Source organism: Ochlerotatus camptorhynchus, unplaced genomic scaffold (genome assembly GCF_037179485.1).
Source record: "Ochlerotatus camptorhynchus isolate MF236.1 unplaced genomic scaffold, CSIRO-AGI_Acam_v1.1 ptg000569l, whole genome shotgun sequence".
Classification (NCBI taxonomy): Eukaryota; Metazoa; Arthropoda; class Insecta; order Diptera; family Culicidae; genus Ochlerotatus; species Ochlerotatus camptorhynchus.
In genome coordinates, this window is record NW_027041050.1 from 1,297,437 (window position 1) to 1,318,429 (window position 20,993).

General features: G+C 38.6%; 1 protein-coding gene across 2 annotated transcripts in view; it reads left to right on the forward strand.

Moving 5' to 3' along the window:
- Positions 1-3,084: 3,084 nt before the first annotated feature.
- Positions 3,085-20,993, forward strand: part of Dr (Drop) — a 75,267-nt gene continuing 57,358 nt past the window's right edge. For both annotated transcript variants that reach the window (XM_065236699.1, XM_065236700.1), the window contains exon 1: positions 3,085-4,149. In XM_065236699.1, the coding sequence (XP_065092771.1) occupies positions 3,552-4,149 (598 nt within the window). In that variant the 5' untranslated portion in view covers positions 3,085-3,551. The remainder of the gene's footprint in view (positions 4,150-20,993) is intronic.

Here is a 20,993-nt window from a genome sequence, read left to right on the forward strand (position 1 = left end):
CAATTCTAACAGCATTGTTTGTCATGTTTTATTCTACAATGATAATAACCATTGCATTAGAGCAAAGGTATGCTTATGAAAAACAGATTGGGGAAGTTCTATTAATGATGTCATGCAAATTTGGCCCATTTTCAACCCCCTCTCCCCTTTGTCACATTTTGTGTACAGACCTTATTTTTTTTTTGTATGGCTCGTTACAGTTTCCAAAATTCGCTCTCCCCCCTAAAAGTGTGACATAATTAATGCACGATCCCTTTACTAACTATGTGAATCTGATTTTGATCTTAAAAAAGGTCAGTGGACGGGCACAACATGGTAGATTCTCTCACCATGATGCTGTCTTTTCTAGCCTACCTTACCTATTTAATAAATCGAAACCATAACATGGACTACGCTTCTCGCGGCATGCTTTGACGTAGCTAATGGGGGTGCCAAGGGGGCCAGGACCCCTCCAGAATGTTCTATTTCCCTCCAGGAATTTTGGGTGTTTTTAAAGTTTACCTTTTATTTTTATTGATTTTTATTAATGCCTACTTTTCTCAATTTCTAGAGAGCTCTACAAGCTGACGAAGCGTTCAGGGATTTTTCTCTAACCTCAAGAAACTTCAAAGTCTTCTAAGAAGGTCAAGGAAAATCTTGAAAATTAACAAAACTTAGTAGAAATTCTGGGAATTTCATAAAGCTTCAGGAAAATTCGTAGAAACTCAGGGAGCTTTGGAAAAGTTCAGTTGATTGTGTAGAAGTGGGAACTTTTTTGTAGCCTCGTGAGCTTGGAATAGCTCAGGGAATTACGTACAATTTCAAAAAAAAATTCATACGTAGAACTTCGTGGAAAATCAATGAGGAACGTAGAAGTGCATCAAACTTTGTAGAAGGTTTAGAAATTTCAAAGGATTTGAAAAGCTGGATTCTTGCTTTAGCTTAGGGAACTTCGTTGCAGTTTGTCAGAGATCATTCTTCAAAAAAGCTCAATGAACTTCTTGGAAGATTTGGGAACTTCGTTAAATTTTGAAAAACTTTACGGAGTTTTGTAGACGTTCAGGAAACGTTGTATCAAATACGGGATATTCTTTCAGACATCCTTCCTAGACTGCAGGAGATATTAAGAAGATCTACATGTAGACGAAGATATTAGTAAAATTCTCTGGACATTTTTTTCAAGACTTCAGTTTGATCACGTTCTGAGCATCTCCAAGTGTTTAAAAATTCAAATATTCTTTCAAGACTGTAAGTTGTTTCAGCTAGTTGATTCTGATGGAATCTTGAATGATGAATCTAGATGACATGGATATGTTTGTACATTTTCTATAGGTAAGACACTTACCCTGGTGATTAAGCTATTTTGTTTAGAATTAACACTCCAGTATTAAATAAATAAAATGTCCATTCTTTTATGTGGGTATATATTGATATAAAACACTGAACAAGCTCTTATCCGTATATCCTTTTCAAATGTTATTCGTGAAATATTTGCTTTTCTCGTCCACCAACAGCTAAAAGTTTAAAATCGTAACGGTACATGTTCCAATTTATAATTTATAAATTAATGCTGTAACCTTCAGCAAAGTTGTAAACAATTCAGTATATTGTTTAATGTTTCAATGCAAACACTTTAAAAGCAAATAACATAAATTTGCATGGTGTTGTCGGTGTTTATCTTCCAACACATCTTCCTTCTATAAAATTAATCAAATCCTGAAACTTATTTGTGATTCACAGCACTATTATTTTCAGATTACAGATAGCTGATAATTTATGAACAATTTCTGCTACCAGGATTTGGATACTTATTAGTAAAATTGTAGATCTACTAAATATATAATCAAAAGCATAGACCAATTTCAGCTGCAATTTTAAGAATGGGGCCAACGAACGAGACTACAACGTCCAATAATTAATTTTGTATGCTTCATGTTCAAACCACGTACCATCCTCGGAAACGAAATCACACCAGACATAATTCGCTGAATTAATTGTCACCCAGAACGCTCACGAAGCAGAGCACGAAAAACTTCCAAAAGTAGCACCACCAATTACCCACGGGACAAATCTTCAATTATTCCAGGCCTGAAAATTATTATTAAAAGTGACCCCTTCAAGCGACAGAAACGATAGAAGGGGAGAATGCCAAAAATTTTCTCTGCAGCAAAAAGTGCTTATCACTCACTCACCACCACCACCACCGTCGTCCGAAGGAACCACATCGTTCCGTTTTGTGCGTATTCTGCTGGTTTGTGCCTGGAACCCATTAAAAATTAACAAGAATAAAATGAGCTGAAATAAGGAGAATTACCACCCGATTGTGTCCGGTTCGCTGGAGGAAACACACGGTGGGGGAAGGTGAAGGAAAACCAAGAGAGACTATTTTGTCCAAAATTAATTACACAGTAAATAAGAAATTATGGAATGAAAATTGAATATAATCGTGTATCCCCGGTTTCACTCATCTGCTCGTTGGTTTGGGAGTTGCTGTCTCTGTCTAGCTCACGCGCCTGATGCGGACGTGAACAGCCGCAGACCCGAGAAACGAGAAGCTAATTGAATTCGCGCTCCCTAAAGAGAAGACTGACAGCTTCACCAACACACAGAACGTGTGCATAGCGCAGAAAATAAGAGCAGTGTGCTGAGTGGAATAGACGCCAAGTTTAACACCAACACCGTCACCGTCGTCGACAACTGCAAGGGAAAACCAGCCAGACCATCAGCTAGCAGCAGCCTGCATATGAATTGGAAGAGAGGGAAGCAACCAGGGACATAATCGTAAAATATGAACAACTTCATTTGCTGGCTTTTGTTGTGTGGTTGTTCCAGGCGGGCAGGGTGCGAGACAAAGCGAGGTGAGATCAAGCCAAAACAGACAGAACGTCCCCGACGAGGAGGCTTATGTACTGAACGTTGATTGGTTCAAACGGTGTGAAGAAGAGAGGAGAACATCTAAGAAAGCGTGACTCCGCCCCTTTTCGAATCGGGTTTCCAAGCCAACAGCAGTCGGTTGTTGTCGTTGCGTGTGTGTATTGGTGATTGTGGTGGCAGAGAACCGGCCTGTTTGAAGCTGGTTGGCTTAGTGGTGGACAAACTGGTTGATTGCCAGTTGTATGACAGTCGTAGAACCGCACGCACGCAATCGAAGTTGATCGAAGATCCCTTGCTCTCGTCGTTTCCTAGTTTTATGTTGTTTGCGCCTAGAGTAGCGTTTGTTCCGATGTGTCCAATTGTTGTCGCACCCGCTGCCGTCGATGTCGTTGTCTGTTGTGTAGTAGTGAGCAGTGGAGATCGTGTGGCGTGTACCGGGAGATAAGAGTTATCGATTTTCTTCAACCCCGGGTGTTGTGTATGTCAGAAAGAGGGAAATTGCGTGAAATTGCTTCTTGGATGGTAACACTTTAAGAAGATTAAACAAACGGAGAAGCGCAGTGATTTTACGAAAAAACAGTGCGAGTGTTTTGGAAGATCCTCTTTGGGAAGAAATATTGGATAGAAGTGCAAGGTGTTTGACCAATACCGAATTGGCTGATGTGTGGAAACATTTAGAACGAGAACAGCTAAGATTTATGTTAAAATCATCAGGAATGACTGTAACTCCGATACGAATGGCGATGACCAGCCCGACGGTTCCCGCGCAACAGAAGAGTGCCTCGCGGATCAGTAACTTTAGTGTGGCGTCGCTGTTGGCCGATACGCGGCCTAAGACGCCATCGAGTGTGACGTCTATTACGGAAGTGCTGCTGCCGGCTAATCTCTCCCATGCGAGCAGTTCCCCCCGATCGGCCCATGATAGCGGATCGCTCAAAAATGATTTGGACCGGTCGGACACTCCACATAGCTTGATGGAATCTGATGATTACGACTCGAACCAGGAGGACTCGATAGTGGACATAGAGGATATCAACAATGAAAACAGTAGTTCACAGCCGGGCCTACCGGATAAAAGTTCCCCAGCACTCCTGCAGCAATCGGCGGCTCTGGCAGCCGCTGGACATGTTCCTATCCGACCGACACCGTTCAGTGCCCTGGCAGCAGCAGCGGCGGCATGGGGTGGCATGAGTGGTGGTATGCCATGGCCAGCGGCCGCAGCCCGACAGATGCCTCCGTTCGGTCCGCCCGGTCTGTTCCCTGGACAGGGTTTCGGATCGGGACAATTAGGTGGAGGTGAGTGTCATTAGCTATTAGTGCGTGTTTTTACTATTGGCGATCGTCGTAGGTCGTTGACTTCCCTCGGGTGTACGCGTGCGAGCTGCGAGTGGGGTCAATTAGATTCTAATTCCGTTGGTTTCGCAGCGTTGGGGCCGAACGATGCCGCTCAAATTTGTATATTTAATTAGTGTTCAAATGTCACCCTGAGTGGACAACAGCTGGATACGTACCTAAGCCGCTGATGGTGGTGCGCTTTTTAATTAGCTGGAACGCTAATGTCTTAATCGAGCGTGGATCGAGAGCGCCGGTAAAATGGCGATAGTTTGTATTCGTGGGATGAATTCCTCGCTCGTTCTCCCTTTCTTTCTCTATCGTCTCCGACCAACTCTAATGATAGGGCATTCCTTCTAGTCAACCAAACTGTAACTAATTACCGACACCGAATGGGGTCCCGGGCATGTTTTTTACCTTCTTCCAAATGCCTAATTAAATTGGAGAATTTAGATTGGGGAATTATGTAAATAGAATTGTTTTTTGTTTCGTGAATCGAGTGTGTTTCGAGGAGTGAACTTTATCGCCTCTTGCTGTTGGTGGTGGTATTGGTTCGATTTTCAAACTTCCTGCTATTTGGAATCAGGTCAAAACTAGAGAGAGTAGAATAACACTTTCATCCGTGTTTCTAATAGTTACAACTTCAACATCGACTCAAATAACGACTTCCCGGCCAATCCGGAATAAGGCGATTCCAGTTCCGACAAAGCCAATTACACATCTCCCGGCTGCCATAAAACAAACTGCCCCAAAGCTTGAATGACTACTGTGTGCACAGCTTCTTCTTACTGTTTCTCTTTCCCAAATACAAAACCGGACACTGGATTCATGAATGAACAAGCCCAATGCCGACTGCCTCGCCCTCTCGAGGGGGCTAATTACAAGTTAATTAAGCCACTCGAAAATTCATAAAACTCCAAGCAGCATCCGAACGCTCAAAACTGGGCCTATTAAGCGAGTGCGTTCGCTCTTCTTTGCCGACACCTTCCGAACGCGGTTCCCACACTTCTGGTTCGAAGAAGCTACCTGATCCACCAACCTCCTCTGTCACCGCGCGTCTTCGCCCCCTCGGAACTATCGTCAAGATAAAACTCATGTATCTAAAATCTATTAATTAGCGTTCTTATCTGTTGTCCTCCGAAATCTTTCGACGAGTTGAATGACAAAAAAAAAACAAACGAAAGACGGGCATTGAATGAGAGAAACGAAACATGTCAATTTTTCGGATTCCTATCCTCCGGTTCTTCCGACTACACTTCAGACCGAAGCTTCCCACATCTACGGATCCAGTCAGGTAGACCCAGAGGCACACACACGGTAGATTCGAAACCAATTAATTATGGTGTGTGATCGATATAAATTCGGAGATTCCGGGAACCAGGGAGTTGTCCTTTTTCTGTCGTGTTTTTTTTTTAATTTTTTTGTCGCTGCTTCGTTTGTTTGACCGTCGGTCTTTTTTTTTTTGAGTGTGTGCTCCCTTGGCAGCAATTAATTTGAATGTTATTTATAACAGTTTTTGGGCTTTTTCATTGTCTTCCTTTTAAACTGGGGATACTTTTCGGGGGACTCTTTGAAGAATTACGAGGCCACCGAATCGTTTGTCATCGTCAGCAATGCGCTTTTTCGTCCCGGAACAAAGAGGAATGATTTATAGGATTATGATTTGCACATTATTGTGATTTTGGTTTGTTTGTGGTTTCCTCTGAATGGAAGCTTGTAAACTTCCTAAAGGGTTCTCATTGCCGAATCAGCGCAGTAGCGATTCAATCCACGATTGAGTGAGATTTCCATATGGGTTAAACCGCCACATGTGGCTTTTAGTTTTACCAGAATGAGAGTGGAGTAGAGAATATGGACCGTGTAATTATTTTCAGCAGCACAGTGTCAAGCTAAGAGCTGTTGTCTTCAATTAGTCCGTCAAAGTGGCTTTTATTGGATGCTTCCTGACAAGGTTCTTTTTTTGTTACGCTCGGATTTTTGGTGTTTATATCTTTCCGACACTCGGTACGCATGTGTGATTTTGACGAAATTCTTGGGAAGTCTCAAATGCTGAACTGGTGGCATGAGTTGTGAAACTGATACCTACTAGTGGTACGGTTTCAACCGATTGAATTGACAGATCAGCCTGATGGAGCAGTCAGGAAGCTTATCGAGGATGACACATTTGTTGTTCTGAGAGTTGTTGAATGCGATGCGAGTTTGAGAAGTGAAGTAAGTTTCCTTCGTCTTTTTTCGGGTCCACATCCGAAGATCTACTTATATGCCTATGTTTAACGTGGTATTATTTTCCTTTTTTTAATTTTTTAAATGTAATGCACTTTTTTTCAAAAAAAAAAAATTCTAATTTCATTACATAAAAATAAAATTGGTGAAAATGTACTTTCCTAACTATTCTGCTTACTCTTCCTACAAGCAAAATTTGGGCCCGCTACATTTCTGTTTAATTTTCTCATAAAAAAAAAAACTATTTGTCGTACGTGCCAACCGATTAAAACATAGCTCAATATTACATACGACACAAACACATCATTTCTCTAACTTGAAAAAATAACATACGACAAAATCTAAAAGGACTCCAGAAATGGCATATCTTCATACCAAAAATACGCTGCGAGGGGGGAGGAGGGGGTCTTAAATCGGTCAAAAACATGCTACGTCTTTTCTTAATGATTAAATTTATGATATTAAGATACTCCATATCACGTAATGTAGGCTGTAGGGTGAACGGGGTATAAGTGTTTGCTGCAGAAAATTAAGCAACGAGTATAATTTTCAGATCTAAACAAATACTCGATGTTGAGATTAGTAGCCCAGAAATAGTGAAGTGGATGGATTCCGTCAATCTGTAACCAGTTGGTTACAATCCGTGGATTTTCGTTTGTATGAGTTGTTGTTGTTTGGAAAATTCACGTATTTTAATATAAAAGACAGAAGCGAGAGCGTTAGTATCGCTGCAAAAACACTCGAACGATACTAAAGGGAGGAAAATCGAAGCCTCAAGCTAAAAATGGATGCGCATATGCTGAAAAGAGGATTGGCAAAATTGATTGAAGAGAGCCATCTTAGATATGAAAAATTAGGCAGAAGTAAACAGGCGTCCGTGTGAACAAGACCATAGTGAAGTGCAGTGAAATGGTTTATACCCCCCCCCCCCCTTTTTAGGGACTCGGGATGGAAGAACTGCCTCCGTTCAGGTAAATAGGCTTAAATTATTGCTCTCAGCCAACCTGACGGAAATATTACCCTACAATAGGACCTCTTGTGCTTTTGTACACCTCAGGACCTCGTACCGTAAAATAAAACGGTCTTACACGGCTCGGCTCGGAAGTCAAGATGGCTTCAAAGCCTAATCGCTAATGATCCTCGATCGTCCATCAGGGGCGATTCCCTCAGGCCGGTGGCCTTGATTGCCAAGGAGGGTCTCATCTCGGCTCGACCAAGGTGGCCATGCTACGGTCAGCCAATGTCGTCAACGACGGAAGACGCCTGCCAGCCAAACGAGCCAGCGACGTCTGCTGAGCCGTATATGGCTGATGAACGCCACCATATCCGCCATTCTCCCAACGAAACGCTGTTTGCAGCCCGCGTGGCAAGTTTCCAGTCGCAAGTGTGGGCCAACGCCAGCGACGCGACGCCGCTGCAGCAGTGAGTACAGTGCAAATTTTAAACCCTAGCATACACGCCACATATATGTGAAAACCCACACCCACACGCCACAGAAAAGGGCACATAAAGGTTATAGAAAATGTGAATATTCCTGTTTTCATACTTTGTCCGCGTGGCTCCTCCGAATACCCAGTAACATGCCGGCCCTGCGACACAGTTCAGGGGTCTCATGCTACTGAGCTAGTTACCCGGGAGTGTTTGGTCATGCCATAACCACAAATCTTTGACACCCTTTTATCCAGTATTTGTTTAGCACCTGAAAATGGCGTTTTCACAGCCTCCTTATTGGACATAAGCGCAGGACAACCCATTGTAGAACTCACCAAAGTCAGCCATGGGTCTATTATTAAAACAATATTTACAAATTACCGCAAAACATGGTGTCAGCTGTAACCATTGACTTGGTGTAGGGGTAAGCGTGACTGCTTCTCACCCCAGTGTGTCTGAGTTCAATCTAATCAGTGTTCGTTGGGATTTTTGAGAGGCGAAACAATCTCTGGTCACGTCTTCCTTCGGAAGAGAAGTAACCCCGTTGGTCCCAGCCCATTTGTTTATGGGTGGCATTCGATTGCCGGCAATGTCAATGTCCGTCGGTGATTGACACTCGATTGCTCGACACAGAGGCCGACGTTGATTAAAAGAATCAAGATGAAGCTGTCACCACACCCAACCGGGAAATGTAAGATTCTATTACAGATTTGCATTATGTGGTCGCCGGATGGATTTAAAAATAATCTTAGAATCTATGTAGGCTCAGTTAAGATAAATAAAGGATAAAATTAGTTCAAATCAAATCAAAAATGAAATAATGAAATCTAGACTATTTTTCAAGGATAGAGTCTCATTTTACTCCATCAGGATAGTTAGAAGGAAGAAGGAAAGCTCACTGGGTCAAAACGACGAAAAACCCAGATATAAATATAGATTTTTCCTCAATATGAAGAAGATATTTTATAACTGGTATGAAAGAAGAAGCCAATGCAGGCCCCAATTAGTAGTCCTTAGCTTTCCAAGTAACACTTCCGGTTTTATTAAGGTCTTCAAGTCCATTATTAGCGTTGTAAATCTCTTCAAAACTAAGTTAAAACCGCAAATGTTACTTAGGTTATTTTTGAATAACTGCTCCCCGCGGTTTTGACAGGGTGTTGTGGCAGCCCCAACAAGCAACCCATAAGATTTGTTGCAAATAAAACACAAGTAAGAGGAAAGAAAAAGCAACCAAAATTCAAACGTTAATTTCACTGTATTTTCCCATCAAAACACTTCTCTGAATGTGTCAAAATGATTCCTTAGATCTGATTAAATTTTTACGACTGGTCAATCCTGTTATGCCAGATGTGTTTTTAATTGCAATATATGCACTACAAAAATGCGGCTGATTTCGAGTTGCCTAAAATATAACAGCTGGTTAACACGTACAGGGCTGGTAGCAGGCCACTTTGTCACACCAAAAAGTCACTAAAGTCACTTTTTCACAACTAAAATAGAGTGAAATGGAAAAGAATATCAACAACATTTTTAAATTGAGAACTTGGCACTAAGGAAGTTATAAAAGAATTCTGGGATGATTTCTGAGGATACTTCCAAGAGAACTCTATAGAGTTCGAATTCCGAGAAGAATTCCATTGCAATCGGCTTTTGGGGGTTCAATCTCAAAGGAATTCTTCGAAGAGTTTCAAGGGTATTCTGAGATGGATTTTTGTTTTGAGAATTCTGAGAAAACACCAAGGAAATTCTGAAGAGAATACGAATTGAATTTTCAATATAATTCAGGGGAGGAGTCCAAGATTATTCTAAGCCGAAATTTATGATATTTCTGAGGTTAATTACATGGATATTCTAAGGATAAATTCAAGTAAATTCAAAGGAGAATTCAAGTAAATTCATGGGAATAATCTTCATGGAAATCCTGGAAGAATAATTAAAAAATCAAATATAATCTACTTTAACTAAGGGGTCGTCCATTAATTATGTCACACATTTAGGGGGGAGGGGGGTTTTTGAAAACTGCGACGAGCCATACAAAAAAAATTAAGGTCCATACAAAAAATGTGACAAAGGGGGGAAGGGGGTTGAAAATGGGCCAAATTTGCGTGACATAATTAATGGACCATCCCTAATTATGTTTTATTAATTCATGCGTGAATTATTAACATACGATTTACATAGTTGGAGATGATTAACTTCAAATATCAGACTTAAAGTGGACATTTTATACGATAGATGAGGAGATGAAAGTATAAAGTTAATAGTTCCGTTGTAGTACGGTAGTGTGAAAATTGTATATAGAAAGTAGAAAGCGAGCAAAGGACATTTTTTAGGAAGGTACGAAAACAGGTAGAGCAATCAGGTAGGTGCTTACGTCAGATGGCGATTGGAGTGTGAAACAATTGATAGAACTGTTTCCGCAGATCGACGGTACATGTCAGTGTGGCGGAGTGAAACACCCCTCACTATCCCTCATCAACTGATGAGTTTGGTAAAAGGGGTGCTCTACCCGATTAGTACCTTCCTCAAAATTGTTTTAAGCTCGCTTTTTACTTTCTATATTTATTATAAATTATTCGAATCACTTCAAATGCTCTTTATAGGAGATTCCGTTGAGAGTTTCGATATAATTAGAGACATTCATGAAGTGTGATTTTAAGTACCATTATTTGAATATTAAACCTTATTTGAGTTTCTGAGTCATCATATAAATGTCACTATTGGTTACTTATTTATTATTTAAAAGTCACTATTTGGTCACTATTTGGTCTCTATTTGGTCACTATTTCCGTAATTTTAGTTACTAAAGTCACTACTAGTATATCGCATCAGCACTACCAGCCCTGCATGTAGTTCAAATTGTAAGGTTGCCTGAGCAGTTTGGAATGTGGTAAACGCGCTTTCAAACAGTATTGAACAATTCTGTCGATTGGAATGGATTGCGAAGCAAGCAGCAGATAAATTTAAACAAACAAACACGTCATACTTGTACGTGACGCTGATAAAATGTTAATAGAAGTGCGGACGCTGCTTAGATTGTCGAGAATACGTAAATTCCGTAAGTTTGAAAAAGTAGTGCATCGTAAACGTGTACAGCCTCGTAAGTGCGTAAACTTCCATTACACTCCAATGGACCCTGGTATTTTTACGACACTGTATATGTTTACGATGCGCATAGTGAATACCCCTAGTGTAAATTTCTGTTCAATATGATGCACATAAATGGAGCGTCACATATCATTTAAGTTAACACTGTAAATCGTGTATAGTTCTGATACATTTCATGAAAAGTTGCAAATATTGTTTACAAAAGCTCATATTAGCTTAGAAGTTGCTCCTTTGTGTGAAATGAAATTCATGTTTACGTGAATCAATGTTTACATCACAATTAAAATTCAGAATTTTTTGCTGTTAAGTTAAAGCTTTTTTTAACTTTTATTTGGTAAAAATTCAACATAAATTACATTTCATTTTAACCTAGGTGCTCGAGCTACTACAGCAATTAAATATTGCAACGATTTTTGACTGAAATTATTAATTTATAATATTGGACATTTGTTCTCAAGTCTCAACATTCGAAATTCTATGTACCTCGGTAGTACTGTACCAGGGAGGCAACTTCAAAATTATCTTCAGAACTTTGTTCTGAATCCTTTGAAGTGCTTCAATTAGACCACATACCATTAAGTATGGCCGTTCTAAAAACTTGTTTAAATATTAGAAGTTTATTCGTCCGGTAAAGCTTTGGTTTCCTGTTTATAAGAGGAAACACACATTTTATATATTTGTTAAATATGGCTTGAATGCCTTCAATCTGATTTTTTAAAGTTAATTTTTGGTCAAGTACTAATCCAAGATACTTCACTTGACTTGACCAAGAAATCGGAACTCCGTTCACAGCGACTATGTGACTAATACTAGGTTTCAAAGAGGAAGCTCTAAGCTTATGTGGAAATATTGGTAAATTGAGTTTTGGAAGCGTTGGGAGAAATCTTCCATTTTTGTAAATAAGAAGTGAAAATATCTAAACTTTTCTGCAGTCTGCTGCAAATAACACGAAGACTTCTTCCTTTAGCGGAAATGCCTGTGTCATCAGCGAACAAAAATTGGTGGCATCCCTGAGGCAAATCGGGGAGGTCCGAAGTGAAAATGTTATACAATATAGGCCCAAGAATGCAACCTTGATGAACTCCTGCTCTGATAGGTAGTCGTTCAGATTTGGAATTTTGATAATTTACCTGCAGAGTTCTGTCAGTTAAATAATTTTGAACTAATTTCATAATATAAAGTGGAAAATTAAACTTTTTTCAATTTAGCAATCAAACCTTCATGCCAAAAACTGCGAATGCGTTTCCTAAGTTTAGAAGAGCAACTCCAGTTGAGTGGCCTTCAGATTTGTTTGAATGAATTAAATCTCTCTTAAGAGTTGATGAGTAGTTGAATGCCCATGGAGCATTTCCAGCCCAAAACGCAAACCGGTTGGTCATGAGTGTTTCCGATTTGAATGAAACATTTCTCACGTGTTCGCTGCTACTAATGGTTGCATTTTTCATTTAAATATGATTTTTTCCTCCAGAGTAACTTTTGAAAAGGGCGTATAAAAAAATGGATTATTTTTTTTCAAAAAATCATAACTTGAAAACTATTGATCTGATCAAAATGGCATGTGAGAAGAAGTTTTAGGTTGTTAAATTATCTTTGCGGAAAAAAATACACTGAAAGAAAAACTTAGTAAATTAGTATTTGAAAAACGTAAAACGATGATTATCTCAAAACACCCCCCCTTCGATCTTTATAATTTTTTTTTTCAAGAAAACTGAAAAAATGCCCTAATATTTGGTGAAGAGTGTATACTGGTAACTTTCTTAAAAAAAAAATTATAATTTTTGAAATTTTTGTTGGTTTTTACAAGTTGGTGAAATTGCATATTTTTTAGTAAAATAGTAATTTATTTGGATTCTACGCATAATTTTCAAAAACATTGCATATAGAAACTTTTTTCCTAAGTCCAGCCATTCTCAAGTTAATGCAATTTAAAAAAAATAATTATAATAATTTTCTACATTTTGGGCCATTTTCAAATGTTAGTCGTGATGTCCAGCAACGAGATGTTTTTCCATGAATATATATTAAAAAACAGACAATTCATTCTCAAATATGGTAGCTGTCAGACTTACCCGTTTCTATTTAGACGCAGCGGAAAAGAAACAAGTTTATAAGTAAATACTCTCAAATATACCCAAATAATCAACAAACCCACTCATGTGCCTTTTTTCTGTCCTCTATTAGTTGTATACCTGGATAGAATTGTGTATGTCATAACAGAGGCTCAAAATATAAACAGGTAAACAAATATGTTATTAAACCTGTAATTGAGAAAAATTCTCTAGGTACTTCTCTGACGTATACCATATTGTACCTTAAGAGCTCATCCCGCGATATCACAACTACATAAAAAGGCACCCCGTGGAGGCTTCTTACACTCACACTTAAAAAAGTTTGCTATAATCAATTGTACCTAATGAAGATAGGTATAATGTCAACATTGTAATTATTCTGCTACATATATATATATATATATATATATATATATATATATATATATTGGGACGATCTTCACCTGTTCCATTCAGTTCATCTCTCTTAGCGTTTCAAGTTAAAAAGCAAGTAGTTTTTTACGATGGATAACAATTTCAAGTGTTGTAAACCTCCATCAAAATCAATTTCAAAGCATGACACAGTAGCAGTTCAGTTGTTTATCTCAAAATTATTATAATTTTTAAAGTTGCAAATAACAGTCCAAAAGTGTATTTTTATGTCAGATGGAGCAGCATCACAATACAAAAACATAAAAATTTTTGCTAGCATTTGTGGATTTAAAGATAAGCATAATGTAGAAATTGAATGGCATTTTTTTGCAACTTCACACGGCAAAGGTCATTGTGATGCGATTGGCGGTACCCTTAAGAGAATGGCAACCAGAGCAAGTTTAGCTAAGCAACACGAGCACCCTATAACAAACCCTTAACAACTGTACGACTGGGCAAATAGTCGTAAAGAAGATCTTCAAACAAAAATGTCATTTTGTTATGTTTCTACGGAAGAATACAAAAAGGCTGACACGGAATTTGATCCAATTTTTAAGAAAGTGAAACCAATTCCTGGAACTCGAAAATATCATTGCTATATTCCAGTTTCAAACAACCAAATTGCAGTAAAAATATTCTCTAATTCAAACGATACACCGAAATAATTCAATGTATTCAAATAATATGAGTTGTAAAATGAAATAATAAATAAATATATACTGTTTCTTATCTCAACAAATCCTTCATTTGACCACATCAACGTGCTTCTCTTCCGCTGCCTCTAGATAGAAACGGGTAAGTCTGACAGCTACCATATCTGAGAATGAATTGTTTGGTTTTTAATATGCAATCATGAAATAAAATCTCGTTGCTGGACATCTCGACGAACATTTGAAAATGGCCTAAAATGTTGAAAATTGTTATAACTATATTTTTTTAATTTGCATTAACTTGAGAACGGCTGGCCTTAGGAAAAAAGTTTTTATATGCAATGTTTTTGAAAATTATGCGTAAAATCTAAATAAATTACTATTTTACTAAAAAATATGCAATTTCACCAATTTGTAAAAACCAACAAAAATTTCAAAAATTATAATTTTTTTTTTAAGAAAGTTACCAGTATACACTTTTCACCAAATATTAGGGCATTTTTTCAGTTTTCTTGAAAAAAAAAATTATAAAGATCGAAGGGGGGGTGTTTTGAGATAATCATCGTTTTACGTTTTTCAAATACTAATTTACTAAGTTTTTTCTTTCAGTGTATTTTTTCCTTAAAGATAATTTAATTACCTAAAACTTCTTTTCATATGCCGTTTTGATCAGATCAATAGTTTTCAAGTTATGATTTTTTGAATAAAAAATAATCAATTTTTTAATACGCCCTTTTCAAAAGTTACTCTGGAGGAAAAAATCATATTTAAATGAAAAATGCAACCATTAGTAGCAGCGAACACGTGAGCAATGTTTCATTCAAATCAGAAGGGGTCGAGACAAAATTGACATTTTTTTTAACGATTTGAGCTAGAAATGCTCCATGGCGAAATCCAAACTGCTCATCTGCAAAAATTGAGTTCGTATTGATGTAAAGCATCATTCCAGTTTAAATAATTTTTCAAAAAGTTTACTTATTGAAGAAAGCAAACTTATTGGACGGTAGCTAGAAGCTTCAGCTGGATTTTTATCCGGCTTCAAAATTGGAACAACTTTTGCATTTTTTCATTTATCAGGAAAGTATGCCAAATGGAAACATCTGTTGAAAACTTTTACCAAGAAAGACAAGGTACTCTCTAGGAGTTCATTGATGAGGATATAGAAAATTCCATCATCACCTGGAGCTTTCCTATTATGAAACTTTGTAGTTAAAGATCTTAATTCGTCCAATTCATCGAAAATATTTTTACGAGAGAAAATATTGAGATGATCCCGAGCAACCTGATTCTCCATAGGACTAGTAAGACCCAAGCTGAAAATGTTAGCACCTTTTTTAAGCGCTGGAATAGGCTTTTTGCAAAATTTCCAGAAGGGTTTGGAACTCGGGTCTAACTTCGAAACATTATTTTCAAAAGTTGTGTTCCTCAAGGCAGAGTGTCACTTTTTATTTTTTTTTGCAAATCCCGACAGATAACTTTTATGGCAGGATCGCGAGTTCTTTGATATTGCCTCCAACGGACATTTTTTCAGACGGATCAAGAGCTGAAGATCGTCGTATATTATAATTGAATCGAATTCAACCTCGCATTTTGGTACTGAGGCAGCTCTTGCTTCAACTATAGAAGTAGTCAGAGATTCAAGAGCATAATTAATTTCATCTTTGGTTTGCAAAGGAATGTTTGAATCGAAGTTATGTTCCATAAATGTTCGATATTGCTCCCAATGGTAATTGAAAGTAGAGTTGTTGGGATTATGTCTTGGGATATTTCAAAAGTTACTGGAAAGTGATCAGAACCGAAGTCAGCATGGGTAACCAATTGCCTACAACGTTGACATGAATCAGTTAAGACCAAATCAATAGTTGAGGGATTTCTCGCCGAAGAAAAGCATGTTGGGCTATTTGAATATTGAATGGTTTAATAACCTATATAACAAACATGAAACATAACAATACCATTTGAATTGCTTTGAGCATTATTCCATGAGCGGTGTTTTGCATTAAAATCACCAATAATGAAGAATTAAGACCTATGACGAGTGAGTTTCTGCAGGTCACTTTTGAGAAACTTCTTTTACTGGCCTACGCATTGGAAAGGCAAATAGGCAGCTATAAAATTAAGTTGTTTAAATTTTGTTTAGACAGAAACTTCCAAAGTTTCAAAAACCCATGGTTTCTAACGAAGAAAGAATTTGAAGTTTGATTCGTCTTTGAACAATGATGGCAACGCCATCACCGGGTTTATCAGGTTTTAGTAACGTTTCAATAACGGCAATATGGACGTTATGAACTCTCAAAAAGTTAAATAACTTGTCTTTATTATCTTTATGAGATCGAGCATTCCAATTTAAAATATTTAATGATTTAAATTTTTATTTCATTTAAATTTAAATTTCAAACTCATGACGATATAGTTTGCAAATTTAGCTCCAGTTTGAAAAGCATCAAACATGTAGTTAGTTTTCAGCATATCAGTAATCATGTAAATTAATGATTTCTGTATAACTTCTATTTTACGATCAGTAAGTCAAAATTATCAAAATTTCCGTTAGAATTATATTGGCTAGAATTTTGATTTCTTCCAGCTGCAAGTGCAGCATAGGTAGCCCCATATACTCGCAGAATATTTTTAGTAGTGAGAAGAGCAGGTATAGATTATTAATTTGAAACAGGGGTGATATTTCTACCTACGGATACCAATGTAGAATTTGTTTCTCGCTGACCGTTGTTAACAGCAGATAAATTAGTACCTCTTCGGGAACGTGGAACGTCGCTTAGCATGAGATTGTAGGATCGAACTAGATTTGTGCTTTTCTCCAAAATTTGGACAGTTAAATTTTTTAAGATCTTCCTTCACAGGACAGTCGTCTTTAGCGTGAGAGGAATAACCACGATTCATGCATTTAGGCTTTGGCAATTTCCTCCAGTCTTTCTGAATTTTTCTAAGGCCTTAAGGTTCACTAGACTTGAAGTGAACTAAATAAAAATCATTAGAAATCCCATTGCGCGAATCGCCAGGACGGGATTTCATTTTCATTTTGATTACTTGGACAGGCTCAACTTCGAGTAATTTGGTTAATTCATCTTTGATCAGATTCAGGGATTCACCACTGGGCAGACCTTTAAAGACAACCTTGAACAGACGTTCAGTTTTGGTGTCATAAGTAAAAAATGTGTTTTGCTTCTCAGTAAGGTACTGGAGAAGACGTTTGAACGAAGTTCAAAAGTTCTTTGCGTAGAGCATGGAAATCGGTAGTGGTTACAACAATAGGGGGAGCCTTTTCCTTTTTGGCATTAAGCCAGGAATGTTTAATGGAATTTAGCCTGGATGATGGATCATTCTACATCAAATCTACAGGCATACTTCAAATCTCCGCGCACATCGTACGGGTTAGGCAAAGAGTGTGCGTTTGACTTGCACTGTCGCATTAATGGCTCTTCGCTCATTTTCAACTTCTATTCAATTTTCATACTGCCGTACTCTCTAACTAATAAATTATCAAACTAAAACAACCAACTCTGAAAATCACAAACTTCGCGTATGAAGTAACATAAAAACACTTTGAATGCTTCTTCTGCATTTAAATCAATTATTAAATTTTCAATGCTGATTTGTCTTTGTTATACATATCGTTATAATTTTATAAATACATTTCGGCGTTTTAGGATGATGTTGTTTCAATTTGACGATTTTTAAGGTCGTTCTTGATGCTTTAAGGCTATAGTAGTGTGTCTTTTGTCGGTAAATGCTGGGTAATGCGCAATACAGATCCCATTGAGGTCACTAGCTGCTTCCAGCAACTCCTATCCCTACCTCACCGTGGTACCGGCCGGGAACTGTGAGCAGTCTTAGGGAATATCGGGTAACCAACCCCGGTGGGAACTTTGGTCATAAGCTGACAGGGAAGGGAAGGGAGGGTTTGCTTCGACAAGCTTGAGCGTCTGTTCTCCAGGAGGAGCGGCTCACAACAGTGTCTACGTCCAAAAGCCAGTGAAGGACTCTAAGCACAACTGTGCACCCTGGTCCTCCAAAAAGTTAGAGGGTTGGTGTCAGGCCCTGCGAGCCAACCGTAAAAAAACATTGTTACGGAAAATCAGCAACAGAGGAATACGAATCGAGACCAACGGCAATGACCCCAGCGACGAAATAGGACTTGCGATTGGAAACTCGGCACGTGGAACTGTCGATCTCTCAATTTCATCGGGAGCACCCTAACCGAGGATGGAGAGCGGCAGCCGCAAACCGAGTATTGTGGCGTGCTATTGTTGATTATGTCTTATCTTAAATGTGATGTTGTACTGGCAGCCTTAATATGGTATTGACGAGGTTGACATAAGAGGTAAAATACCAAAAATAATACCTCAAAATGTCTACGTATAAGAACTAATAACGAATTTAGTTATTATAATAACTGACGGATAAGAGACGCTTTTTGCCAGAATACCATAACTTGTTATTTGAAAGGTTTTTTAATACCAACACAATAACTCTTTGAGGTGTTATTGTCTAAAGACTGAAGGATCACATTTTGTTATTTTGATATTTATTTGATATTTTACAAAATATTTTGATAACTGAATAATATTAAAACGAGGTTTTATAACAAAAGCATACCAAAATAAGGTATCATACCACATTAAGATATTCATATGTTATCGGAAAGTTATCGGTTCCTGCTCGGGTGAGCAATCGACAAAATCCGGCCAGACAAATGATCCCCGTAAGGCGGGCTGTCTATGATTGGAACTGCTACACCACACGTGAAATAGCTGCTTGCCACGGGGTCACTTGGACTGATTTGATGAGATTGTTGTTGTTTTCTACTTTAACCTATGTAAACTTTATTGTCAATGAATACGTATTATCTTTGATTCGGGTAAGGCTCTTCTGTTTTATTTGTTTACATTATATTTCAATCAGCATTCTTAATTTGTTTACCAAGGTCGCTAAATATAAGTTGAGGAGTTCGGCTAGCTTGGTGGCTGCCACTTTTGCTTACTGAGTAGAAGATCGTGGTTTACTCCCAGGCTCCTTCAAAATAAAATAATTACTATGGTAACATCACCTGCTTAAGCGAATCCCAACCCAACTATCCAGCTCCGTAGCATCTATGGGGACGTCGGTGAGTCACTAGTCTCCCGTTAAGTAGATGTTTCATCAACAATATCCTTCCTTTCCCCGTAATGGAGAAGATGGGCGTGGCCGGCAATGCTAATTGTCATGCTTTTCCTATTCTGAACTTTGATTGGTGTGCTATTCACTCCCAAACAGTTTTCCTAAAGCAATTAGAATAAGAACGTTAAAGTAGATTCATGACTGTTGCCAGTATACAATCTATGAATTACTCCGTTAAAACGCAACGTAAACGTAAAGCAACGATGTAGTTCAATCCATGGCATACCAATGTCTTATAGCCAATATGTATTTTTTTTCTATTTGCGGCACAATATTTGTATATTGATGTTACATTTCTCGTTACATTACAACTAACTGCAATAACCGAACCTAATGATATTATCTATTAGACACTCTGCAAATGTCAGAACATTTCTTGTTATTTATTAATTTATTTGATAAGGCTCAAACGAATTAACTTTACAGAGCCGAGGATTCCTGGTCACTATACAATACATCTTAAAACTATAAACATTTTACCTTCCGCTATCCAAAAAGCCTCCTCCATCAGAACTGGAGCCGCTTCCAGTGGTTTCATTGTATGGCAGCTACGCCATCGGGGGCAGAGCGCTTCCATTGCAGCAATGGACGCAAAACGTGGCCAGCACTCACACACTCATCACGAAACGGTTGCTTTCCAAAGTCGACGACGCATCGACCAAAAGAACTGCTGATGAAGAACAATGAGAAGGACCACACAATGGTTGCTGCCGAGAAAACAGACGATCGCGTGGCACACATCGAGAGTGGCCTGCTTTTGTCGAAAGCCGAGTGAACACTGCAGAACATTTCTAATTAAACTAATATTTGCACCGGTTGACCCAAGTCTGGAAGCGTCCCTCCTATACAATGAAAACTTTTCTCGAAATTCGTGAACAACTTACCCAGAATTTGTCCTCGGAAATTGTTTACTCTTCCGACTTTCCGCCTCGCTTAACCCACTCAACATAGATTTTCTTCCCCGGTTGCGTCCCGAAAACCGATGTACTATTGTGTCCAAATCGGTTTTGCCAGAAAAATTTGCATTTCAAATCCGAGTAGCTGCTTGGAAAGAGCGAAAAAGCCCAGCAAAGAAACAAAATCGTAACAACTTTGTCCTGACCACAGAATCGATTGGAAAACACAACACAGAAACAATAGTTTCTACCTTCACCTCCACCCTCTCTCCATCAATCTCTTTCCGAGTATTACATATAATGCAGCCTTGCTGTTCAGAACTGCTACGCGACAAAGACGAGACGGGAAAGTTCAAATTTGCAATCTCAATCGATTTTGGTGTTTCTCGTTTGTCCAATCTGAATGCTTTAAAGTTATCCGTCGGTTTCTTCTACGGGCAAGGGGAGGCACGAAGGGGGGGGGGGGGGGAATCACACAATAAAATCATAAACTATTGCATGGTTCTTGTGATATTATTCCTATCCCCTTTGCCTTCCGCGTGCGCGATCAGTTTCGGAATCCAACGGAATCGCTTCCCCAAGGGGAAAACAATAAAGTAGTAAATTATCTTTCGCCGGTGTCCCCACCTTCTCTGGTCCTCGCCATCTTGACACAGACTGCCAGGGAGTCGCTCCTTCGAGTGTATGACGGCGAAGGAAACGAGCCTAATGAAATTGTTAAATTATATTTCCATGCATACATTTTCGCTCCTTCGACAGGGCTCCCTCCAAGAGAGAGAGAGAAAGAGAACTGAATCGATTTGTCCGGAGAAATTCCAGTTGACACGTGCATGGTGCAGACTCTT